General features: G+C 37.6%; 2 protein-coding genes across 4 annotated transcripts in view; one reads left to right on the top strand and one right to left on the bottom strand.

Moving 5' to 3' along the window:
* Positions 1-2,540, top strand: part of MXI1 (MAX interactor 1, dimerization protein) — a 102,572-nt gene extending 100,032 nt beyond the window's left edge. For 2 of the 3 annotated variants that reach the window (XM_065894198.1, XM_065894196.1), the window contains one exon: positions 28-1,795. In XM_065894198.1, the coding sequence (XP_065750270.1) occupies positions 28-191 (164 nt within the window). In that variant the 3' untranslated portion in view covers positions 192-1,795. Of the gene's footprint in view, positions 1-27 lie in introns of all 3 variants that reach the window. The other variant, XM_065894195.1, reaches the window with a different exon arrangement.
* A 5,832-nt stretch (positions 2,541-8,372) lies between these two features.
* Positions 8,373-18,559, bottom strand: SMNDC1 (survival motor neuron domain containing 1). The gene is made up of 5 exons (XM_065894334.1): positions 18,440-18,559; positions 13,290-13,432; positions 12,512-12,673; positions 10,479-10,632; positions 8,373-9,622 (listed from the first exon to the last, which is right to left on the bottom strand). Exons 1-5 carry the CDS (start codon positions 18,557-18,559, stop codon positions 9,485-9,487), a joined length of 717 nt encoding a protein of 238 aa, XP_065750406.1. The 3' UTR covers positions 8,373-9,484.
* Positions 18,560-24,580: the final 6,021 nt, after the last annotated feature.

Below are 24,580 nucleotides of genomic sequence, written 5' to 3'. Positions count from 1 at the left end.
ACATTCTTCCTTTTTTCCCTTTGGCAGAGGAGATTGAAGTGGATGTTGAAAGCACAGAGTTCTCCCATGGAGAAGTGGACAATATCAGTACCACCAGCATCAGTGACATTGATGACCACAGCAGCCTGCAGAGTATTGGGAGTGACGAGGGTTACTCCAGTGCCAGTGTCAAACTTTCGTTCACTTCCTAGAACCCAGCATGACATAACAGTGCAGGGCAAAATATTCACTGGGCCAGTTCAATCCAAACAATCTCTTAAATTGGGTTCATGATGCAGTCTCCTCTTTAAAGCTAAACAAAACTATACTTGAATGGAAGGGTCAAGAGACCTCTGTTTAAGCAAATACTTAGCAAAAAGTGGAGCAGAGGCTCCTCAGCAGAACAAATATTCTAATATTCATATCTGAGAATCAGTTTCTAATGGCAGCAGAAAATGTGTGAAATTTTCTCGATTTGATTTAGTTGACTTGAAAGAGGACATTGGAGATTCCATCCTCTTTTTCTTTTCAAGTTTGCTCATACTACATTGATTGAGTAGACACATTTAAGGATGGGATTATGAACACTTCCTGAGCTTTTTTGGTCCTAAAAACAAAAATCAAACCTACAGTAATGACAAGACAAGATAATCAGGCATTAATCTTGGATAGCTAAAGAACTATTAAAACTCAAGCCTGGGACAGCTTCTCATGAAGCCTGTGGATGATCAGTTCTTTAAAAAAAAAGCTCATTTCATGCTCTGCAAAAGGAGAGACTCCCATGAAGCCTTTTGAAAGGGATCATCATGCAGCTCAGCTTTCTGTTGGATTCCATGCTAAGCAAGCTAACCTTATCCAGCATTGTTAGCACTAGGGCACCCAACCGCCAGCTCTACAGTCAGCTGCCCTTAGGCCCTTGGGTCTGTGTGCATGACACCCTCTACCACACGGGGCCTGAGTTCGGATAGAAGGGCCAGAAGGAAAAAGCTCCATGTGCCTCTGTGTCTGCGTGGCCAGAAGAGTTGTGCACACAGATTAGCAGGCCAAGGTCTGAGCCATGGCAGCATTTTTATTTCAGATTTTGATAACTGTTTGTATGTGTTGAAAACCAAAATGACATCTTTTTAAAGCTTGTCCATAAAAAACATAGACGTCTTTTATAGTGAAAAACACATGGGAAAAAAATCATCTATTTTGATGCAGCATTTGATAATGATAAAACACCTCACACCTCACTCTTTATAGTGCACAAAATGAATGAGGTCTGGGCTAAGTAGAAAAAAGGTCAATGCTGTTTTTGTTTTCTTTTAGAATCATTATCTTTTACCATCTTTTAACCATCTGATATCTATAGTAGACATACTATCATAGTTAACATAGTTAAGTTCGGCACTTGTCTCATTTTAATGTAAAGATTTGCTTCTGTTTTCCTACAGGCAGTCTCTCTCCCTCACAATCCCATTGTGCAGGTGCTATTGTTGCTCTTGTCAATATTTTCAGAAATGTTATTTTAAGTGAAATTCTAGCCTGCACTTTGATGTCACGTGTTCCCTTTTTGTCTTTCAAACTCCCAGGTTCTCCCCTGGCCCTCTCCCTCACCCCAGGAAGCCTTGGAGACCTTACCCTGGCTCTTTGGACTTTGTATACTTTAAATAATTTAACTACCCTTAATTACTTAAAAAAGAAAAAAAAAAGCTTTATGATTTTCATAACTTATTGCTGATTTTAATGGGTTAATTTCAGTCCTGTAGTTTTATTTTGTTTAGATAGGGCTGGGCAAGGAAAAAGAAAATAAAGACAACCATATTTAGCAGTGCAGTTGTGTGTGTAATGTTAGACCATCCTTTGTAAGTAGCACTTTTAACAGCTCTCACTGCTTCTATATATGAAGTGAACCATCTTGGTCATACACAAGGCCTCATCATATACTTACTTGTTCTTGTGCTCTTCCCGTGCCTCCAAAAATATTGTCCTTGACTGTGGTATGTTTGAGTGGAAGAAATTCTTTGAAGTAGATGTGTGAAAAACTGCATGCCTTTAGAAGCCCATTATTAGAACTTGCTACTTCAGGTGCTGGGGACTTAATGAAAAACATGATAAAAGAAATTCATTTCTGTGGCCCAGGTAAATTATTTCTGGTTTCATTTATAATTACTCCTGGCCAGGTCAAAATGTTGTTTTGACTTTCCCAAAGGAGACAGTTTGAAGACTCTGCTAACTACCATGGAAAATAAATGGAAGCCAGTGACAGAGCTTCCATTTTGTAATTCCCATGGCATTCACTTGCATCACTTGCCGAGGGCTGGAATTTGGGACTTCATTTAGGTGAACTTGAGGTGCTGCAATTTTGTTGTATATGTACAGGATGGTGGGCTGGGAAGCCTTTGTCACGAACCTATAGTACCTATTTCAACTGCCCCCTAAATTACTCCTTCCCTGAATTTGTTTTCCTTGGGGGAGGGGGATGGATTGTATGATGAATAAGTATTAATTTTTTTTAAAGACAAATGGACTTTGAAGATACAAAAAGTTAACTGCAAGAAATAAAAATTGTGAATGAAGAACACACGAGTGCTTTTTGTACCGCCCTTTGCTATGAAGGAAAAAATATGAATGAGCATCCATATCTTGAGGCAACTATCTCCTTAAATGTCTGTTTATACCACTTCAGTGGTCTGAATTAATGGCAGTTTAATCATTGCCATTTCCTGTTCAGTAATTTACAACAGGTGCCTTCTTGACTGATAATTCCACATAACCTAACTGCAGATGGTTTAATGTACCCAATAATCTTAATTTCTTCAGGTAGGACAACAAAGCCATTTGTCATTCTAATTATCTGTTCTCCAAATAACTTTTTAGGGAATCCCTTTGACTCTACTATTATTCAAATTAAAAACCAATCTGTAAGTTCCCATTTAGTCTTTACTAACCTGAGTTAACACTGCCCCCTATGTAAAATGTCTGAGTGATAAATTAATAGGTACAGGTAAATCCTATTTCTGTGCATATTACCAAAGAAGATTGTGATGAAGTCATTACGACTCTAGTTTCTGATTAGAATAGGTATGAGAAACTCCAGCAGAAATGCCTTTTCTAGGGCCGTAACAATGACAGTTTTTAGCATTATGAAGGGATTTGAAAAGGCAATGAGGATTGTTCAGGCAAGGCTTCTAACCTAAAGCCACACTGCATCCCCGGTCATTTCTCACAAGGAAATGGTCTACCCTTTCGGGGAAGGGTTTTTTGAGGGTTTGTTTTCTTCCACTTGAAGAAGCAACTAGTTGCCCTTTTTCTTTTATTATCCTTCCACCTCAAAAATTCCACACTCCCTTCCAAAAAGAGAATAGGGGAAGAACAAGCATTTTGATTACATTCAAATAGCAGTTCTAACATTCGCTAAGGACCCTGGGCAAGATACTAAATTTCTTCATGGAGACTTGTTTCCTCCTGGAAGTTGACAGAAATACTACCTCTATTTTGAAAGATTGTTAAGGATTAAAACTGATATATGTAGACTGAGTGAACTGATGAGGATGATAATAATTTTTGACTTTGAATAAAAATAGAAAAAAAAAAAAGAATTACAAAAGTGGACACGTGGATCCATGCCACCACCACAGCCCAGGAGCATGTAGTGCCAGAAGGAAATTAACAGGTGTTATACTTCTCTACTTCCTCTGATGAATGCAGCCTTCTAATCTCTTCATCCTTAATCTTGAATTTTAGTTATTCTGACTCTGGGTCTTGCAGAATAAAACTATTAATAAAATGGTTCATTTTCACAAAATTCTGTGGCAGGTTATACATTGTAAGAAGTAAATTTTGACATCCTATAGAAACTTTTAAATAAAGGCTTTATAAGATTTATGTATCATTGGTTTTAGTGATTACCTGGTCTTCCTAAAAAAAGGAAAGGGCCTGAGCTTGAGTATGTTATACACTGATAGTAACCACTGCATAATAAATTGAGTGTCCTAGTTAATATTTTAGTGCTGACCTCACCATGAAGAAAATCTTATTGGCCTAGGTACCAGATCCAACAGGAAACTAGTTTTCTTTTGGAATACATCTGATTCTTGGAAATAATAAGTGTAGTTCAAAATAGATGTACTGGCTGACAGCTTCAGTTGTTTGTTTTACCTTTCTATATAGTAATTATTAGGGGAAATGGCTTAAATGAAGCTCTTCTAAAGTACTGCCAACTTCCTATAATTTTGGAATATTTTCTATTTTTTCAAACTCTTAGCTATGGAAAAATGCTTTTACTCTTTACTAGTAGGACAATAACTGGGATATTTTAGATTTTCATACCAGGGTACAGAATAGCATTGTAAAAACATAAAAGCCATAAAATCTCTCCAAAATGTATGTAAGAAATAAAAATTTAAGAAGTCAGTTGTTTCTAAATTAGCAGCTTCATCACACTCACTCTGAAAGCTAGGTCAACTAAACCTGACAGGGCTTTTGGAGGGAAAAATTCTGAGCAAAAGAACCAAAGGGATACTTACTCTTACTCCTCCTTCCTGCATACTTCTGAACAATTAACAATTGGGACAATTACCATCTATTAAAGACTAGCCTAGCTACAGATCTCAGGCTTCAGCTCTAGTTTTCCCAGGATGTAGAGTCAAGTGTTTCCTCCAAGCCTGAATTCTTTGTTTCTCTGGTCAGAAATTCACTGCATCTTGCTAAAGTGAGTACAGGGCTTGAAAGGAGAAAAAAACAAAAGCACATCAGTTTCACCAAAAAAGGAAAATCACGAGCCAGCAAAATAACCACCATGATTTTTGTGTGAAGTAGCTCTTCACACAAAAAACAAACCTTTTCTCCCAATGAGAATAACCATAGCTTCTTTAGCTGTGCTCTTAAAAAAAACTAACTGGGGAAACAAGTTACAATTTTAATAATTCCAGTAACAAGTCCGTACTGGTTTTGTAAAAATGAACTGGTAAGGTGCTTGGTGGAAGTAAATTGCCAGTTTTTATTTCTGGGAACTAAAAGATGACAAGTAGCCATAATTTGATATTTTTAGTTAGTTCAGCTGTCAGCTAACCCAAGCCCAGCATTATTCTCAGATCTGCTTTTCCCCACTCAAGGCCACGAAAGAACCTTTATATACTTAAGCTGAATGGCAGAAAAGGCAAGCGAGGACCGTCACAGAATAACACCTTCATCTGTTTTTTGTTTTACTACTTTTGGCTAGGCCAGAACAAATTCTTAGAATGTCAGTATTACGGGTTTCTGAACCTCTTGAGATGTTTCTTAAGAATACGTCTATACCCACTATACAGGTACGCTTTTTTAAAAAAAATCATAGTATAAGGGGAATCAATAGCTTTGGTTTTGTTTAAACTATGGCATTACCTGTTATTTTACCTGCTATGCTTTTTCTCTCCACTGCAGTAAAAATTCAGTTTAACTTGCAACTCAAAAATCCTAGATACAAAGAATGTTTACATTTACTGTTGAACTTGTAAATTACCATTTATACTAACTGGTTGTTTCATAGTTTAATACAAATACTTAATACAATTCAGCACATGTTTATTGAACTCTAAATATTTTAACAAATACAAAACCTTGTTGGCTTTAATACATTTTCTTCCTTCTTTTATATCTCAGTTAATACCCAGTTGAGGCAAAAAGCCAAATCAAAACTCTAATACTTCGCTTAATTTGCAAGTGGTATTTTTCACCTTATATAATCACAATCTACAGACACCACACAACTTACAAAACTGAGTTTCCTTTGTCACTTCATGGTTTTCCCTTGCTATTTTAAAGGCAGACAGAGCATTAAAACTGCATTGTAATGGAAACACACACGTGCATGCACATGCACATCCTTTGTTGTGAAAAAACAAGTATTTAAAAAAATGAGTTGTTACATTAAATGGATGCATTTTCACTTTGGCTTGATGCCTTTGGCTTGATGCCTAAGTCCTCATAATTGGGCTCAGAAAATTGCCACTTATAAATTTTTGCCTTCATTTCAAAAACCCAACCATTTTCACATTTAACCTAAAACATGGTGCTCAGCCAGGGATGCACATCTGGTGCATGTGGTGTCTGTCAAAAAAACAAGACATACCTTGGCCTGGATAGGCCTGGGGTAGGACCCAGATCCAAGAATCCCTCATTAATCTTAATCAAGAATTACGAGTGGGGCTTCCCTGGTGGCACAGTGGTTGAGAATCCAACCTGCCGGTGCAGGGGACACGGGTTCGATCCCTGGTCCAGGCAGATCCCACGTGCCGCGGAGCAGCTAAGTCCATGCACCACAATTACCGAGCCTGCGCTCTAGAGCCTGCGAGCCACAACTACTGAGCCCATGTGCCACAACTACTGAAGCCCACGCGCCTAGAGCCCGTGCTCCACGACAAGAGAAGCCCGTGCACCGCAACAAAGAGTAGCCCCCACGCAGCAACCAAGACCCAACACAGCCAAAAATAAAAATTAAATTAAAAAAAAAAGTGATTTTTTTATTAGGAGTGTAATCCCCTTCCCACTAAGAAACAAACCCAAATTCAAAAATTTAAACCTCTACCAGGATTACTTAATGTCTTAGAACTTTGGTAATTTGGTAACATTTCAGTAACACAATTATAAGCTATAGTATTATTTCCATTATAATGTGAATTGTTATTCAAGTTAAGGAAAAAAGATCAGATAGTCATCATTAGCTCTGCACGGTAGTAGCAAACACTTCTATCTATAGTGCTTACAACATATCAGGTACTCTACTAAACACTTCACACATACTAACTCACTCATCCTTACAACCTAATGAAACGTATTAATTTAATTCTACAGCTGAGAAAACTGAGGCAGAGAATTATGCATACAAATAATAAATGAGGGAGCCAGGATTCAAACACAGCAGTCTGGCTCCAGAGTCCTTGCTCTTCCAATATGACTTTTCTACATGTTAATTAAAACACTGTTATCTGTGATTAATATTAAAATTTAAAATTGTTTTGGGGGTGTTAGGACTGTACTTTCCTAGAAAGAGCCAATAACAAAGTCAAATGTCAAGTTTTGAGAAAAGACAAATGCAACCACAGCCACATGGGGGACATCAAGTATGGTTCAGTCTGTCCATTTCAGAGCTTCATGTCTCCTTTCTTGACAAGAGGGTAACCTCTACATTAAATTTTATAACAAACCTTCATAGACCAAGCATCATATTTGATTTTAGAATATTGAGAGCTTAACCACCTGCATCTGTAAAATACCATTGGTATCATGTTCCTCATTAAGATTTTCTCAACTTCAGCATCCACTATGAGACAGGTCCCCCCAGGATTCCTAATTTTTAAGTTTAGTCCAGAGACACTATCATCATCCTGACAACAGGACTTTACAAAGGACCACATCTAGGTCTTCGACACACAGGCTCTTGACTTCATGCTATATGCCTATTTGTTAAAAAATGTTTTCTACAACACGGCCACTTTTATTTCCCCCTTTTCTCTCCTCCTACTGCAAAGCCCTCCAGGAAAATTAATGTGCGGAAAGGAAGGCCCATAGAGTCAAAGGAGGCACGAGTCTCTACACAAACACCAGGTGAACTATTACTCCAGCAAACATACCAAGATAATCTCACCAAAAACCACTTTGTATGGCCACAGAGTTATACCAAATTTCCTTCCAGTGCTTTTTAATTACTAGGGTTCCCTTGCAATCCTTTAAGGATACCATTGATTTAAAGCTTGTTATACTGGTAACAAGAACATTAGTATATTTAGAAGTTTTTCGGGCTAAGTAGCTCCTTTTCTACTGTAATTTGTGCCTTGTATTGAAAAACTACTTCACCTTTCATTCTGTCGTATGGGCTCTACCCTTTGGCCATAAGTTACAGGGAGAGAAACAAAAAAAACAAAACAACAGTGATCTCCTGAGTTGGGAGGGAGATGGAGACACGAGGAATTCTCTCTCATCACTGTCCTCCTGGAAGTTTCAATTTACCAGACTTCCCTGGCGGTCCAGTGGTTAAGACTCTGAGCTTCCACTGCAGGCAGCACAGGTTTGATCCCTGGTCCAGGAACTAAGATCCCACATGCCGTGCTGCGTGGCCAAAAACATTTTTTAAAAAGCTTCAATTTACCAAAAAAATTAAAATTCATGAAATAAAAAATTTTTTTTCTTAATGAAATAAAAATTTTTATTTTCCCCTTCTACCAAAAATTTACAAACACCCCTATGCAAGCACAACCCTTAAAATAAAACTAGTCTGTCCTTTCCAATTTCTTATGTCCAATATAAGGCACACATAAGGATTTATCGAAACATTTATTACACACTCAATATTCTTTCCTGTGGAAATGATGTATGCTTAATCATTATATCAATGCTGGCAGCTAACTTCACCTTTCTGTTAACACACCCTGGAGATTTTAAAAACACTTTATTTAATAAAAGTTAAACATACAAAAACTGAAATTAACACACTTCTTAAAAACCACCATCTTCCATTAATAGGAAGACCCTTTTCTACGCATACATTTGGCTTAAACTCAACTCAGGATAATTGTGATGCTCACTTACCAACAAATGCTGACAACTTGATCTAGTTAACAAAAATTACAAACTCAGCTATGTGAACATAATATACAGGGAAATTATGGCCAGATTAATGCACGAGAAATACAGTAAATTTTTAATGATGAAACATTCGGTACTCTTGTTCATTAATTTAGCCTCGTTTTTTTACAAAAATAGTATCTACATTGTATACAGGGCTATACATCAGCTTTTTGTTTTCTCATATAAACATTACACATCCAAAAAATGGTACTACTACCATAAGTGAAAATCAACACAGGAGGAAAGCAAACGTACAAAAACAAAAAAAAACATTAGAAAAGGTAGCTGGTCCTAAACATGGTTTCTTACATAAAACTAAAATTCAATGAAAAGAATACAGAGCTGGATCAATTTTAGAGATGGCCTAATAGGCTTAGGAAACGAGTTGAGAAAAACCTCAAAAAAAACTCTGCCATTTACAAATTAACCTACTTTTAGGTTAACTGGGCAACAGCTAGGTTTAAGGTGAAGACAAAAAAAAAAATGAAGAGAAGTTCTCTTTAGCAGGTTGGTATTTTGCCTTGATGTTCCAGTGAATTGCTAGAATATGTGGCAAGTTCAAAGCATCTGAAACTTCCCAGTTAGAACCTTACAAAACGTATATGCCATCCATTAAGTGGGGGCCTGATACTAGGAAGATCAATAATTAACCTAAGTGCTGTATTTACTCAGCATCTATCTAGAAAAGTTGCTTTACCCAACAAACTTTGAGGAAACTGGTAGTAGTAATGAAAAAAGTTTAAATGAATAGCAGTTATCAAATACAATTTCTTCAAGTTTCATTCTACTGAAGTCAAACAATGACAACAATGGTATCTTCCTTACTCGTCTAACAAATAATTTACCTTTAGAAAAATATAAGGATAAAAAGGTAAATGTAAAGCCCTGCAGAGATGAAATCCAACAGTTTTTCTGATTATTGAGGCATCAAATGCCTAACATTGTATTTAGAGGTATCTTGATACTGTGTCATAGGTTTATCAGCAATTCCACAAGTTCCTACTCCAACTTTGCCAGTTACACTCTCAGGTGAAGCAAAAATACTCCTCTTTACCTAGGAGAAATGAAACAAACAATTCTTGATTAGTTTTGGAAAAAAATAAAATTCCAAAACACACCTATAAGGAAAAGTACCTCAAGGGAACCTGAGTGCTCATAAAACCCACTAGTGACACCCAACATAAGGCATGTTAACAAATCAGGTAGGGTTCAATACACTCTAAGCAGTATGTAAGATAACAAATAATTTTTCAAATTTTAGTTTATAAAAGGAAATCAGGGATTTCCCTGGTGGCGCAGTGGCTGGGAATCCGCCTGCCAATGCAGGGGACACGGGTTCATGCCCTGGTCCGGGAGGATCCTACATGCCGCGGAGCAACTAAGCCCATGCACCACAACTACTGAGCCCACGCTCTAGAGCCTGCAAGCCACAACTACTGAGCCCACGTGCCACAACTACTGAAGCCCGTGCGCCTAGAGCCCGTGCTCTGCAACGAGAAGCCACTGCAGTGAGAAGCCTGCCCCCATTCACTGCAACGAGAAGCCTGCCCCCATTCACTGCAACTAGAGAAAGCCCGTGTGCAGTGATGAAGAACCAACACATCCAAAAATAAATAACTTAAATAAATTTATTTAAAAAAAATTAAAATAAAAGGAAATAACCTAGATCTTTTGTAATTCCTGGTATAAACTCATTCACAGTGCTTCCACTGCAGAGACAGTGGCTAATGGAGATATTTTTCAGTAAGTCAAAAATGAAGATTAAAGAGGATTCTGAATTCAAGATCCAGTTACTATTTCGTTAAATCTATGAACCTCCTTTTTCATTTTAAAGTTATTTTGTGCTCACTTTATTTTAATGACAGTTGCACTTTGCAAATTTACAAAGTATGATTAAAGGATTTACTAACCTGGCCTTTTTTGTTTTTAGAATAGGCTCTGTTGTTGAACTGCTGCCATTTCACCTTCTGGTCCTCTCTTTCTTGTTCAAGTTCTTTTATTCTCTGTGCTTTTTTCAAAGCTTTCTTCTTTTTATATTCACGCTGCTGGGCAATCATTTCTTTTCTGTGTGGACAGAACAGGTAAATGTCAACTCTTAAAATTTAAAAGATGACTTCCTTAGAGATATTTAGCAGTGCAACCACTGCCCCCCCAAAAAAACCCCAAAACCTAATGAACTTACACATTCTTCACCCCACGAATAAAAGCTAACATCAATGCCGATCACTCAGGACTACTAAGAAATAAATGTTATTTGAAATATACAGTATCCTTGGAAGCTTTTGAATGCAAGTGTAGTAATCTATTACCCATTTAATCAAACATTTCAACCATGACTTTTAATTTGCCATTTACATGGCTTCTGCCAGTTGTGTTTTAGGCATAGGAGGAGTTTCAACATTAAAAGCTATCTAAACCTGTATCAATTGTTAAATGGGCAGTTAGCAAGTGTAATATGCTGCATTTGGAAAAACTGTATGAAGAGATTCAATGCAGATAAAACTATTTCATGTAGATTGGAAGAGCACAGCAGTACAAAGGGAAATCATAGCTAACAATTCTTAAAACAAAAACAACTAGGGTTTTCCAATCAGAGCCTAAAGCCCTCTCAATAATTTCTGCTCAGTCTGTTAACACTGACTTCTCACCAAAAGAAGGACGAAGAAAGAGGTCTTTAAAAAAAGGCTATATGATCTAGACTCCTCTGTATCATAAAATCACTACTATGAAGTGTGGTTTTTACACAAATACCAAAGACTAAAAATAGAAATGTCACGTTATTCTACAATATTTCTTATTGGGATGCTTAAACCAAGTTTATTTTAATAGATGATACAATTTTCCCAAATTCAAATATATTTATGTAGCAACTTAAGTTTTGAAAACTCTTGACAAATCCAAAAGATAGCCAATTGTGGCAAATATGCAGAACTGAAAATTGTTCATTCTATCTCTTAAATACCTCTCAAACTATACACGGGTCCATCCTTAACTGCTACTCCCTGGGCTCAGGTCCACGATCATCTTACACCTGGATGACAGCAGTAGCTGCCTTCTCTCTGCTGCCAGTAATCATTCGAAAGCTCCAATCTGAACACATCAGATCCTCTCTACTTGAAATGCATCCGTGGCTTTCAAGCTTTTTATGATCTGGCCTCTGCCTCTCTAATCTCTTGTCAAACCACCCACCCTTGAGCCCCAAGTTTTTACCAAAGGAGTTTCTTTCTGTTACCTCTATGTTCCTACCTTGTTTCTTCTTTAAATGTAAACATTTACTGAGTGAGATCTTACTACATGTCAAGAACTGTGCTACATGTTTTACTCATGCTGTCATTTAATCCTTACAACCCCATAAGGCATATACTATTGTCCCTGTTTCACAGATGAGGAAACAGAAGTTAAGCAGCTTGCCCAAGATCATACCTTCTAGTTCATTAACTGGCTAACACCTCTTCTTTTCAAATCTCAGTTTACACATCATTTCCTCAAAGAAATTTGCCCTGATGACTAAAATGCAGTTTAGGTACCTTTTCTTTGTTCCCTAAAAGTACCATTATGTTCCCTCCATTACTTTTACACTTTATTATTAAAGTTCTTCTTTAATTATGTGTTTGTTCTTTAGACTATAAACTCAGTCAAGACAAGGCCTAATTTGGTCTTCTTTGCTGTGATGGAACCCAGAACCTGGTTTAGTGAGAAGTATCAATATACAGAATCCTCTTAATAATTATTCATTAAATGCCTAAGTGGGAACCAAAATGTCTTCACTTTACCTAGGCATACATATATAGACAATGTTGACCATACACTGCTAATCTTCAAAATAATGGTAAACAGTATTACAAGTTTCTTACTCTAGTCTAGGCTGTATAGATTCTGCAGACATCTCAAGTACCCAAATGGGGAAGATTACATTTAAAATGCTCAAGTCAAAGTCACTTACTTTGACATGGGTTTGTTGCCACTGTCCTCCTTTGCCTTCCTTCCTTCTTCTACAGGCTTGAGGTTCAACAGTGGAGTCACTTCAGCATTGCCATAGCCAGCAAAAGTGATTGCAGCGGTGCCGTTTTCTTCATCTATCTCCTCAATCTCCGCTTCATAACACCTGTAAAGATATCATGGCTGTAAGCAGGTGAGTAAAGGTTTAGCACTCAGCCTACAAGACTTATACTGCAGTGATTCAACTATTCAATGTGTCTAAAATGAAACTCCTATAATCAAATGTCCCTTTGGCAAAGATAATAGTGGCTGGAGTTAGCCATCTGCTTTTTAAAAAGGAAGTCCTAACCAAAATATTGCCAAGGAAGTCTCTTACATGTCTACTTTATGTGCTTTAGTCAATCTCTTTTGAGAAAAGATACTTCTTATAGGAATAATTTCAGTATATGTGCTTCACAAAAGTCTAAGATAACCAACCATTACTCAATTTCCAATTCAAGGAAAAAAGAATTTAGACTATATATTTTTTAATATCCATTCATTTTCCTCTACTTTCATGTTTATTTCCTCTAGGATCCAAGCCATTCTTCTGCCCTAAAACTTAACCTAAAGCTAAAAATTAAACTGTATTAATGGTAACCACCCAAGAATCAAATTCGTTCTATAAGTCATATTGGCTATTATAGAAAGATTAAAATAGGGTAGTTCAAGCTGATTAAAATCACCTTACCATTGTACTTTACTATTTCATGTTATAGTTACAGTTTTTTTTCTACACTTACTGTCCATCTTCACTCCAGATTGCCATACACTTGTCTCCTACTTTCCATGAATGAGTGGGCTGAGTAGAAGCAAAATTGTCTGAACTTGCCAGCGTTTCAGAAGGTTGAGTTGACAGAAGGTCTTTGGTTAGTTCTATAACTTCCTAAAAAGAAAAAACAAAAACCATTAACTTTATTTTTATAATTCACATTGTCAACTACTTTCAACAAGCAAGTTCTTTCAGTTTTTGATAACAGCTCTCATACCACACAGCACTCATTAAGTACTCTACAAAGATTTATCTGCAGTTCATAACAATACTATGATGTAGATACTGTGATTATCCCCATGTAGAAACTGAGATACAGTATTTTATACACTGGTGCTGGGATTTAAACCCAGGCAGTTGCCTTTCAATTTAATTAACCTCAAATACTAACAGAAATAGGGTAGACTTGAATTTACACTGTACATTACTTTTAAGCACCTATTTTAGCTGAATAGACCTCTCTAAAGATGAGAAACAGTCAACTGTAAGGCACTGACCTAGATTCAAGATCACTTTTCTCTCACATCACTGTCACGTGTACGTCGCACAACTGCACTTTTTACAGGGTACTGCTTGGCAGTCGTATTAACTGCCTGCCAACAGGTGAGCTCCCCCTCAAAAACCCCCAAACACTTGAAGCAGCCTTATTAGTAATAAAAATGTTCCTGCTCATACATATTTCTACCAAAGTACTGTAGATATATTTTAAAAACAGTAGTGTCTCTATTCATTTATTATAAAACCTATCCCATTTGGGTAAGCAAATTACCAAGTCAGATTTAAAATATCCCAATACCTTAATGTTAAGCACATTAGCACAGCTTCGTTTAAAAGAAAAAAATAAAATAAATGTAACACACACAGGTAGGCAAAACCTTTCTGTGTGGCAAATATATTTTCTAACTCAGGCTTACACTTACTGACTTTAAAGGTGTTTAGTAGGGCTGGTTAAAAAACTTAAGAAGTAGAACAAATTGATAGATTCTGCTACCAATCTGCTATATTTTTACTCTGATGAAGACTCATATTATGCATCACCTTATCTGATTTATTTTAAGAACTTGCATACCTGTTCCTCTGCTGTTGCAAATAAAATACCTTAAACATCACATTATTATGTTCTGGGAGAAAAATTAGCAAGGTTGCACTCTGTATTGAGTTTCTTCTGGTTCCCATTGAGGTTTTATAATAGTAGCTCTGGTTCAATAGACAAGAAAGTTTAATGTTACTTCTCTCCTAAAGATTTTAAATCTTCCTGGCTATTTCTTAAAAACTTATATTTGAGTCTTAAAAAAAAGGATTATTAAAGCCCTTGGAGAAAGATCAGTTTTATTAATTAAAAAATTTTATGAATGAAAAAACTAGAAGACTCAGATTTACATTAAAAATTCAGTAGATTAACATCTTTAATGAAAGCTTTATTAGGTGCCAAATATCCATTCAAATACTTTTTAATAAGACAATCTTTTGCACATAACTTTTGCAAATAAGCAAAGAACTTCCAAATAAACAGATCATGTACTACACAAAGAAGGAGAGTAAATTATCCAGTCTTGTTTTTAATTAACCACTTTTAGGGCCAAGAATGTAATCCAATAAGCCTGACTCAAGAGCCCATACAATCCCTATCATTAAATAATTCCATTTAACTAGGGATCATTTAACTACTAAAGCACAAACATAAAGTCTGTGTTTGTAGGTCTCAAGATTTAGAACTCTACTTGTCTTGGGATAAAACATCTCCCCACTATATTTTCATAAGGAAATACATTTTCACCAAAGAAAAGGGTCCTGAAAAGCTGTGCATGTTATAATTTCCAGAGTCCTGCCCTGAAATGACACTTTAAAAAATCTGGAGCATTTATCTCTAGTTGTCTTTTTACTTTGCCATGTTTTACATACCCCTCCCAACAACTATAAAGACCCTTCTAAATGGTTTTTTTTTTCTTCACATGTGTATATGGACCAAAGTATTAGAGAAACTATTTTATGTATGAGGGAGTTCTTAAAGGTACATACCATTAATTACTTTTCCTCCCCCAAGTCTGAGTTCTGAAACTGCTCCTTCATTGACAGATGGGCAGCAGTTACAGTAATCGGCAATCCCAGGAAGCATCAGATGTTGTGATCTACATATCAGCAGGTCAAAGGGGGTGCACTCAAGCACTCTGCTTACTGAAGGAAGGCGTTTCGGGGATGCAGAGCCACTGTAACATATGAGACAAGTGACTTGACCCCTGCCTCCTTTAGAACCAGTGTATTCAGCAAACAGCCTAATAAATTGACTATTTTTTGTGATTATCAGAGACTGCCTGGGGAGCTAGCCAACTAGCTAGCCTGGATTTTACTAAACCCACTTCTTTTAAGTGAAAAAAGAAAGGCAATTAGGACTTTAGTAAATTAATCTGCTGCCTGTTGAGTAACTTTATATGAAAGATAGTATATAAAGAAATAAACATAGAAGCCTTACTGGCAAATGAGGGCCACTGAAAAAAATGAAGAACATTTTGCATAAATGAAAGGGCAAACAAATTTTTAACCAGAGTTAAGGATATTCCATAAAAGGAACACAAGAAAATAAAGGAGGCCACAAACTCAAGTCATCAGCCTGAACAGATTCTTCAGCAAATATAAAAGGCAGGATTAAATATCAATGGCACAAGGTACATCCCAGAATGCAGAGAAGGAAAAGGATTTTAAAAAAAAACAAACACACACACAAAAAACCTGGGCTTCCCTGGTGGCGCAGGAGTTGAGAGTCCGCCTGCAGGGGACACGGGTTCGTGCCCCGGTCCGGGAAGATCCCACATGCCGCGGAGCGGCTGGGCCCGTGAGCCATGGCCGCTGAGCCTGCGCGTCTGGAGCCTGTGCTCCGCAACGGGAGAGGCCACAACAGTGAAAGGCCCGCGTACCGCAAAAACAAAAACAAAAAACCTATGACAAAATAGAAGCTGTAGCTGTAGTCAATGGAGATAACAATTACTAGATGGAAGCAGACAGCACAAAACTTTCCAGAATTTTATGTAATCCTAAATGATGCCTTCCACCTTTGAGAAGTTTTCAATTCAAAACAGACCTATTTCTAGTAACCAAAATGATTTTTTTTTTCCATGACAGAATAAGAGGAAAAGAATCCAAAGTCAAGACTGGTCAGGAAAAACATTCTCTATTATTTCTAACTGAAGTGTTAGAACTTATGCTTCTAAATCTGTGCCATCTGATATGGTAGCCACATATGGCTACTTAAATAAAATTTAAAATTCAGCTCTTCGGCCATCCTAGTCTTATTCCAAATATTCAACAGCCACATGTGGGTAGTGGCTATAATATTACACAGCAGATACAGAACATCTCCATCACCACAGAAACTTCTATTGGACAATGCTTTTCAAAATGGTTACAGAAAACAGGACATTTTACAGATAAATGGCCCCCAGGTCATTATTAACTGAACCCTAAGTAAGCCATTTACCTGGCTACTACAATGCCTACTACAATGGTCTCTCTCCCAATAGTATTTCCACTATGGATCATGTCCTAATAAGACAATTCTGCCCAGGCTCTGACAATTTACTCTGTAACATTATTACCTCATAATAATGTTCACAGTCTTCACTCCCAACTCCCCGCTCCACCAGTTCCACATATACCCCTCCCTCCTACTGCCCAGGAAGCAATATATACAACATTAGCACATGACGTTTTATTTTCTTCAAAGAAAAAAAGCACTGCTTTTAAGTTGGGTTTAAAAAAAAAAAAAGAGAGAGAGACAGAGAGATGGGGGCATGCCAGGCTCTCTCCTTGAGGCAAGAAGAAAGTTGGCCTGAGAGTGGGAGAAATTGCTCCCAAAACATCTTTTTCTTTTTGACTGGCTCCTTGAAATCCACTGGCCTGATTTCTACGTATTGAAGAGAGGCCCTGGTTTCTGTGTTTTTAGAAAAATAACATACTATTGCAACTTCATGAAAGTCTATCCTAAATCCAGAATTTGAACCCAAAAATATTTAACTCATCTTAATTATGCCCAGGTAAGCGCTTTCAGAATCCTGAATCTGGACCCCATTTCACGTAAGTTTCATTTGTTTGCAGTTCTAATATCCCTAAAATTTAATAATTTTAATGGGCAAGAGGATGATATAAAGGGAGGGAAAGGATTACTTAGATAGGATGAAGATGATTCAAGTTTTGTTTTGAATCAGTGAACATAGACCATCTAATCATCTTTTAAAACTTTCCAAAAACTCAGGTTCAGAATTTTAAATTCACAAATTTGTTAAGATGAAAACTCATACATATTTACAAGTATTATATATGGTATTTTTATTAATCAACCTATTGTTCTGAGAAATAACAGATATTTACTATCATGGCTTTATGTTTGTCTCAAAACCCCAGAGCAAGTTTTAAAAAGCAGGTTTCATACTTACTGCCCCTCCACAACAAAAAGAACAAATTAAGATCTCCTTCTCACATAGATTTGGTTTAATTTTAAGTTGCTAACAAGTGTCAAAAACTAGATGTAAAACCTAGCCTTAAGTTCAAACATTATATAACATTTATGCAGATAACAAGCATCTCTTTAGGTATTTTTATAATGTGTTTTCAACACAAGGCACTAGAGCTAGCTCTGTTACACACACACAGGATCTCTGGCATGCGTGCTCTATTTCATTTTCAAAGAATCTTTTGGCATTAAAAAGAATCTTAATCAGGTTATATTTTCCTCCTTTAATTTTAGTTACCCTTTGAACTAAAATTCCTTTTCCAGGTCTTTAAAATCAGAAGTGCTATTCCTTGTAAAATTGTATGTACCTCTTTCTCTAGAAAGTTTGACAATGACTTCTAATGTTAACTCTTATTTTTTAAAATTATATGAGCATACAAGGTTGACGTTAACAAAGAACAATGCTTCAATCATTTTGATGTACACAAACTGAGGAAGCAACCCTACTCCTAGAAGCCATGTATGCCTATGTACGTACACACTTGTACGCACAAGGGGTGAAACACTCCCTCCAAATGGTGTTCTGGATACCCACGGATTCTTAACAATAGATCATTTGTAAAACACAAAAATATTCTTTTCAAGCAATGTAACTGTAAGTGTCCCCTCATACTTACTTGCAAATCTTTCTTTAATTTTAGCAAATCTTCGTTTTCTCCATTTCCAGACAGCGCAGCTTCAACTTGCTGGAGTTGAGCTTTGTAGCTTGCCAGTTGCTTTGCTAGATCCTCTGACATCTGAAGAAAATAAAAAGAGTAAGGTCATGAAAACGGAACAAAAAGAACCAAACCATAAAAAATAATTTTCCCTGTCTGCCTGAATCAACCCTAACCAATTTTGCTCCCAACTCATTATTATAACTCACTGCAACGTCATTTATCACTACTACCTTTACTTTCAATTCAGAGAAAAGCTGTGAGCCAAACACAAACTTCAAGTATTCTGATGATTATAAACATGTCAGACAAATTCCATATAGAAACAGAAAACAAGAGGTAAGAGGAAAAAGAAGAACTTCTAATTTTCTTTGAAGTCCTGTAACAGGGAAGGCACTGTGTTAGGCTCAATTAACAGGATTGTTATATTGTCACCAAAAAAAAAAAAAGGCACTAAACTGTTGAAAGAGTTGAGGCTTCTGATTTTTAAGCACTAAAAAATACCTCCAAAACCAATTCCAACTGATTTTGGATTAACTACACAAATAGCCCTCCACAAGAGCTATTCAATTAGTATGAATGCGTTTAGAAACTCTTATCCAGAGCAAAAACCCAGTCACTTAAATACTGACGATGCATTTTCTGCAATGAAAGAAACAGCACTGATACTCTCCTATTTAGGCAATCTAAGGAACGTGTCTTTCACCAATCTGGCTCATTCTTCTCCTGAAAGTAAGGTAGGAGAGAATTCTTTCTCGCTTTATTAGCAAACATACGGGGTTTCCGAGGACCCGTCTGTTTTACAATCCCCGTCCAACCACAGCCTGGAAGGACTCCAAAAGGGTTAGAGCAAGCCAGGCTGCTCCCCCTCGGTCACTCAACACCTCAAAGTCCGCCACAACTTGCTCGACCATTTCAGACCTCGAAATTCAAACAGCTTCCAGGGAAACCGAAAACACGAACCCAGCGGAGGCGCCCGGAGCCGGAGCCCCACCCGCAAACAGGCTCGGAAGGGCCCGGAGCGTCCTTAAAATGCCAACCCCACCCGCTGGGTTCCCGCGGCTAGCCCAACCCCGTCCGAGGCCGCTCAGGGCTCAACTCTGGGTGGAAGAGGAGGCCGGCGCTCCTGACACTCCGGCCGGCGCCCGGGCCTCTCCAGCGCGGCCCGCTCCTCGGCCTCAGGCCTCCGCTTCAACTAGGGGGAGGCCGAAGCCCGGCGAGGCCTTACTCTCTCCCTCATCGCGTTTGTTACCTTGTGTGGGGCTGGGGGCGTGGCGGCGGGACGGGGTCGCGACAAAGCAGCCCAGTGGTGGTTGCGACAGCGGCAGCAGCAAGCAAAAGCTCCGCGGCGACAACTAGGCGACTTGGTCTGGAAAAGAATACCTCGGTCAGCGGCGAGCGGGAGAGGACTAAAGCCGGGCACTGGAAGGAGGAATAGAGGAGGCGGGTAAAGTCTCGCGAGAGGTTAAAAATCCTCGCACGACGTCGCTCGGCTCACGTGATTCCCAGCTCCCTCTAGGCCGCCGGCCCTTAATCACGTTAGGGAAGTAAAGTGGGCAGGGTTTCGTAGGAAGGAAATGACGTACTAGTATGCGCCAGGCGCCGGATGTAGGTTCGTTTTATCTTAGTTCCGGCTCGGAGTGGGGGTCAGTTGGGCAGTTACTTCAGGGCTGTGTGCCGTTGGGCACTTCTTGAGGTTCCCAGAGTGCTGGGTGGTGGGAGGAACAGGGTTTAATACAGCATTCATACTACCGGTTGGTTCTCTGAGTGTGGTCCCGGTAGCATCAGCCTTGCGTGGTATTTTTTTTTTTTACAGTAATTTGTAATTTATTGCAAAAATAATTTACTATAAATACGGTTTCTCAACACCCACCTCACACCTTTGAGTCAGAAACTCTGAGGATGGCCTCAGCAACCTGTTTCAACAAGCCTTGTAGGTGATACCAATGTCTGGTAAAGTTTGAGAACCACCGATTCACAGAATAATAAAAGTCTTAGTGGCAACAAAAAGCTGATTAGATTGTGGCAGAACCTATTCGAGAGTAGATTAATTGGACTTTTCGAGGGCGATGACCCAATCTGTGGAGTCGCCCCAGGAGCCGGAGCTGTCGCATCTCCGCCTCTTCCACTTCCTGTAGCAAACAATAAAGGCCATGCGTACCGTGAAAAAGAAAAGAAAAACCTATTTTGTTAGCACTTACTGGTTTTAATTAAGTTATATAGGTTAATACCGCCTGAAGGGGGATAATCTCCAAGTTACAATCTTGAATGATAAACAGTGGTGTGACTACATCCACTTATGTTTAAAAAGAAATGCGTGTTGTAATAATATATACCATTTATGGACGGATTCACGAATCTATGTAGAGATTTGGAGTGGAAGCCACATGTTTTCACTAATAATCCTTTTTATCCCTTTAACCATACGTATATAATTTTTTCCAATTAAAAAAAAAACTAGTTAAAAAAAAAGATAAAGGCCTGAGACACGAAGAGGCTATGTGAATGCCAGGAAAGAACGTTCCCTGGAGGATTGGGGTCTGTAGCTGGACCCTTAAGAAAGCCCTCCTCTAAGGTGGGTTTGTGATGATTAAGAGTGGCAGTCAGCTTGCAAGAATGGAAAATGCTGCAGAGGGCAGCAGTGTGTAGCTAGAATTAAGAGGGAAGACAAACCAGAGAGGATGTACTTTTCTTTAATATAGTAGAAATCTATTAAAAACACAATGTAGTATTTGACAACTCTTATTTCAATTGTGTATTTTAAGAACTAATGCCAGGAGGATCTTCCATGAATATAAAGTAAACTTTACAGCTGTTTAAAAATTTCTCAAATAAGAACTCTTAATGAACCCCCAAGATCAGAAAATAGGAAAATATTTATAAGCTTCAGTATAGTTTTCTGATAGCTTTTGTTTTCAGGATTGCTTTTAATCTCTCCCTGTGTGCAACATAGATTATATTTGGAAAGAAAAGTTATACCGAATGTTATTAGTTCTCACAAAGAGATAACAGTTGTGTGTACCAGACACCATTATAAACACTACATGTATTCATTTATTTTTCACTGTGATTCTGTGTGCTTTTAAAGACAAAGCTGGAGCAAGTACAAGCTTTGACTAAGAGTGTTCCTTCAAATAGGCGTTCTAACTTACCACTTCCTTTGAAGTGTCAAAATCTTAAAATATTCTCACTCAAATTTAATCGAGTTTATCTTCAAAAAGAACAGTATCTAAAACCTCTAGTTCTTTAAAGCTGGTATTTATTTTATTGAACTCAGTAAGTACATAAAATTTAAAGATTCCACATTGTCTTATATGCAGCTATTTCCTTTCACTACTGAAGATAATTAAAGTATAGCCACTGCCTTTGGAAATGTACCAACTCACTGCAGAGCATAAAAGTATAGAATAAACCAGTACATGTTGGTTAAATGGGAGATTGCATTCTTTAGCTTAGCTTTTATTGTATTCCTTCTTGACTAAAAGTAGCCCCAGATTTGCCTACCTTTTTTGATATCTGTACAAATGCCTAAGGTAATGAATTAGAGATGTGTACATAGTCAAAATAACTATCTATGCCTTTTGACCTTTTTAGTCATAATAGGTGTTTTGAATGTTTGCATGGAGATTTGTTGCAGGGCAAGCTACTGGCTTTTTCTGCCTATTGAGTGTTTTGGGGTACAGTACCTTGAAAATATATCCTGAGATGACTCTTAGGTTATATCATCCACTTAAGTTTGATGGAAAAACAACCTTAAATGAATGCTGACCGATGCAGGTGCTCACGAGTCATAGCAATCCTGATTTGTTCACTGAAATCTGCATTGCCTTTCTAGTCTTAGGATGCACATTTTCAGCTATTGTATATTTCATGTGTACCACTAAAAAAAGAAAAAAGGATTAGTTTGAAAAATGATAATCTAGGCTCTACAAGGATTAGAAATGGCAGAGTCATCAAAGTTCTTTAGATCTATTTGAAAGTGGTGTTTAATAGTACTCCTACATTCTTAGTGGGATGTATTCTGAGGACAGAAAGAACAAAAACAAAAAATCTCAAACATCACAGATTTATTTCTAACAGTACTATTAGTAATGTAATTTTAAAATTTTATGTCTACTCTAGATAAAGTGAATTATTAATAAATTTTGTTAGTTAAAACTCTAATAAGAGGAAAGAAAAAATTTTAAATAGAAGTTTTTTGGGGAAAAGCCCTCTGATGTTAAATTTGAATTTTGGAAAAAAAAAATATATACACATATATCTTAGAAGTAATGTTACCCCAGTGGAGGGTGCCCGTATCTTGATATTTAAATACAATTCTCCACAAAAGAAACAGTATTTCTTGGGGGAAATGGTTGCTTTTGGGTCTTAGGCCCAGAAAGTACAATAGTACAAAGGTGAGCCTGGAACATCTTGCCAGAAAACAGGGAAGTGCCCCAAAACTAACAGGATCAAGTCAAAAGTTCACATAACCCAGCTTGAGGGGACTCCACTGGCTAAATATGAGTCAATCACGGCACCAAAAAGAATAATGACTGTGATAGATTGTCACATCATTAAATACATTTTAAAAATCCATAAGTGCAGAGTGATACTCAAAATCAAGGGTTGGGGAAAGGATTTTTTTTCTTTATAGATGAATGCCAGCTGATAAACATAGATGGAATTATGGAATTGGAAAAATCACCTTGTTCAGTCCCCAATAATTCAGGCAAAGGTCATCAAGAGAAGCTAAAATCCATCTTGGAAAAGGAGGTAGCGAAAAGGAGGATGTTCGCACAGTGTCAGAGTATCACTCCACATATTAATTATAAAGGGGAAAATATACCTTACAATGAAGAAATTCAGCAGTCACCAACTTAGCCTAGTGCTCACACTTAGCACCACTAATGGTAGAATAACCTGACTTTAGAGGCCTCTTGATTTGATGCAACGTGAAGTAACGGCGTTACCTATGAAGGAACCTTGCCAAAGATGCTTAACTTAAATATAATCAAGCCTTTTGACCCAACTTCCAGTTTATAGGAAATACAGGGGTAGAGGAACAAGTAAAATGACCCTGCGGGTAGAATCAGATCCAGCCCTTAATGTGGGACATAAGAAAACTGGCCTAAATTCTTCAGAAGGTCAGTGTCATTAAAAAGAGTGGGGTAAAAGATATAACAATTGAATGCAATGGGCAAATCCTGATTGGGTTTTGGTTTGGAAAAATAAAGCTATAAAAGAAAATTTGAGGACACTTTGGGAAATATCAGTATGGACTGGATATCTGATGATACTGAATCATGGTTAGTTTTATTAGGTGTGAAACTTTCTTAACTTACTTAGGAGAATGTCCTATTCAGGTATTTAGGGATGAAGTGCCATTACATCTATGACTTAACTTTCAAATAGTTCTGCCAAAAAATTATATAAAATTTTGCTAAATTCGTTGTGTGTATGTACACACACACACATATATGGAGAGAGAAAGAATTAAAACGTGGCAAAATATTTAACAGTCATTGTGGAGGATGCATGTGTTTGCTCATTGTACTAATCTTTCAACTTTTTGTTGAAAAATTATGTCTCGGAATTTTCAAAGGAAAAAGATGGAGAAAAGTGTTCATAGACTAGTTAGAATAGTTTTGGCTGGTGTTGTGCATGTTGGCAGGGAATGGTGAGGAAAGGCAGCAGATAGCTGAGGAGAAATCTAGGAGCTAGCAGTAGTTTAACAAGCTCAAAAGTAATATAGGAGATTATAAAAGCTTATGTGATTGTCATAAACCAAAAGCCACAGAAAGCCAGATGGGTCAAGGCTTAGCAGGAAGATGTGGGCAGTGGAGGTTGAAGTAGTCACAGGAGCTCTTTGAAGGCCAGGAAGGAAAGCATGAGAAAAAATTACTTTGACTTCCCCACATGCAAGAGAGAGTGCAGTGGGCCTTGCCCTCTGATGTGGTGACAAGAGCATTTTTCATTTTTTGGTTCTGTTTGGCTTTCTTGTATAACAGCCTCCATCAGTAGTCTTAAGATGGTCTTTTACACCCAGAGTTAATTGAATTCATCTGCATCATAGCCCCTGAAAGTACCCTCCTTATCTGGGTTTCCCCCTCCCATATTCAT

Source organism: Phocoena phocoena, chromosome 16, assembly GCF_963924675.1.
Source record: "Phocoena phocoena chromosome 16, mPhoPho1.1, whole genome shotgun sequence".
Classification (NCBI taxonomy): Eukaryota; Metazoa; Chordata; class Mammalia; order Artiodactyla; family Phocoenidae; genus Phocoena; species Phocoena phocoena.
The sequence above is the reverse complement of the archived record's forward strand: the minus strand, read 5'-3'. Positions and strand labels throughout refer to the sequence as shown.